This window comes from Notolepis coatsorum (assembly GCF_963971535.1).
Source record: "Notolepis coatsorum genome assembly, chromosome: 14".
Lineage (NCBI taxonomy): Eukaryota > Metazoa > Chordata > Actinopteri > Aulopiformes > Paralepididae > Notolepis > Notolepis coatsorum.
Window position 1 is genome coordinate 82602447 of NC_140178.1, and position 1983 is coordinate 82604429.

Sequence of the window (1983 nt, forward strand, 5' to 3'; positions counted from 1 at the left end):
AAGAAAACGCCACAATGGCTCTTCCATCTCTGGGACAGCCTCACTGTCCTGGCGCCACGCACATTATTCTATACACCTAGCATGCCTAAAAAAAACTAAAACAAAAAAACTAAGGCAATTACGCCTTGCTCATTTCTCTTCCTGTCCTTCAACTGGCATCTTTGGCCCAGCTGCCAATCAGGAACGAGAGTACCGGAACTACGTTTTCCACAATGCCACATTCTCCTCTCCCCCCTCACAGCTTCTGCTGCGCCGACACGCCCTTCCAGTAGTCGAGGATGTCATGGAGGTCCTCCCCTTTAGCGAACTGCACCTTTTTACGGAGGGCGTTGCCGGCCGTCACGTAGCAGGACTCGTCGCGCTGGCCCTTGCGGTAGGGCCGGAAGCGCTCCCAGATCCGGAGCGAGCTCTCCGAGGAGTACTCCGGGCCGGAGGAGTAGCCCGAGTAGCTGGACTGTTGGCGGGTGGGAGAGAGCTGGGAGTAGGAAGCTGCGTCCCTGCGGGAACGGGTCAAGGGCTTGAGGAAGGATACCCTCTGGGCCGGGGAGCCCTGGTGGGAGCCCTCGTAGTAGAGCGCCGGGACGGAGTGGCGGTGCTCCGAACAGTGGTAGTCCTGCTGCACCTCCAGCTGCTGCTGCTGTGGCTGCTGCTGCTGGTGTGGTTTCTGCTGCTGTTGATGGTGATGATGCTGTTGCTTCTGGTTGTCCTGATGCTGGGGACCAACGCCACCACTGTCGCAACCACCACCACCCCCTCCGCCGCAGCTCCCACTCCCGACTAGAGGCAGCCTCTCCAGAGGCTCCCCACACCCCACAGGGCTGGCCCGGTCTGGATACTGCTGCTGTTGGTACTGCTGCTGCTGCTGCTGTTGATTGCAACCATCTGGGCTCCTCGGCTCGGGGACGTCTAAGCTGTAGACCTGCCTGGACCCCCCGCGGTCCCGGTCGCGGCCCATAGAACTGCAGGACGTGGTGCTACTACACTGCTTCTTCACCGAGTTGCCGATCACCACCGCCGCGTCGGCGCTCATCTGCCGCTGGATAGGACGTACAGCGGTGGCGGGGGGAGGGGGCCGGTAGGGAGGAGTGACCACAAAGCCCCCGCCGCTGATCCCCGGGCGCTCAGAGAGGGGTGCGTTGAAGGCGGGGAGTGGGGGAGGCACGGGAATCTTGTTGGATGGAAGGCCCTGGCAGGTCTCTGTCATCCCTGGGGAGAGTGGGATGAGACCACGGGTGAGTGAGGAGGCGCTGGTCGGGGGAGGGGAGGTGGGTTTGGAGGAAGCAGGTGTATTAGAGGAGGCACCTGAGGCAGCGACTGCTGCATCCAGCTTCAGTGCATCAATACAGTTGTTGATGATCTGGTTGACCTTGTCCACCTCCATGGCAATGGTGGAGATTTCCGATGCAGAACCTCGACCGTCATCATCCGAGTCATCCCCGATGTCAGTCACATCATCCTCCCTCAGATCATCCCCCCTCATTCCTCCATGTACTCCGTCACCCATCCCTGCTCCCCCAGTCCTCACATCCATGTAGTTCCCTTTACCTGTAGCCATGGCTTCAGAGAAGGAAGTAGCCATCTTCTCTACCTGTGGGATGGAGGAGAGTCTGGAAGAGCTAGTGTTGGCCGAGTGGAGCATGCCTGAGCTTGAGGAAGCAGACATGGGTAGCTTGCCTCCGTGGTGGTGCTGGTACTGGTGGTGTTCTCTGGACTGCTCCTGGAGCTTGTGGACCGCCGATGGGTCATTGGCCACCGCTGCTGCCACCTCCGGCCCGTATCGCATCTCCAAGATGGTCTTCTTCACGCAAATCGATTTCTGTTTCTCCTCGTGCATCCGTTTCTTGCGGAGGCAGTAGTAAACCACGCCCAGGACTATGAGCATACCGAACAGGCAGCCCACAATGGTCATAATATAGTGGCTTGTGGTAGAGGGCGTGGGGAGCATATCGTCTGGGTTTTCGGCCCGGGTGGCGAACTGGAGAC

At 59.6% G+C, this 1983-nt stretch overlaps 1 protein-coding gene across 1 annotated transcript in view; it reads right to left on the reverse strand.

Annotated features, from left to right (window-relative positions):
• Nucleotides 1–235: 235 nt before the first annotated feature.
• Nucleotides 236–1983, reverse strand: part of elfn2b (extracellular leucine-rich repeat and fibronectin type III domain containing 2b) — a gene marked incomplete at both ends in the record, with an annotated part of 83063 nt that continues 81315 nt past the window's right edge. The window contains one exon of the mRNA XM_084329159.1: nt 236–1975. Within this exon, the coding sequence (XP_084185285.1) occupies nt 236–1975 (1740 nt within the window). The remainder of the gene's footprint in view (nt 1976–1983) is intronic.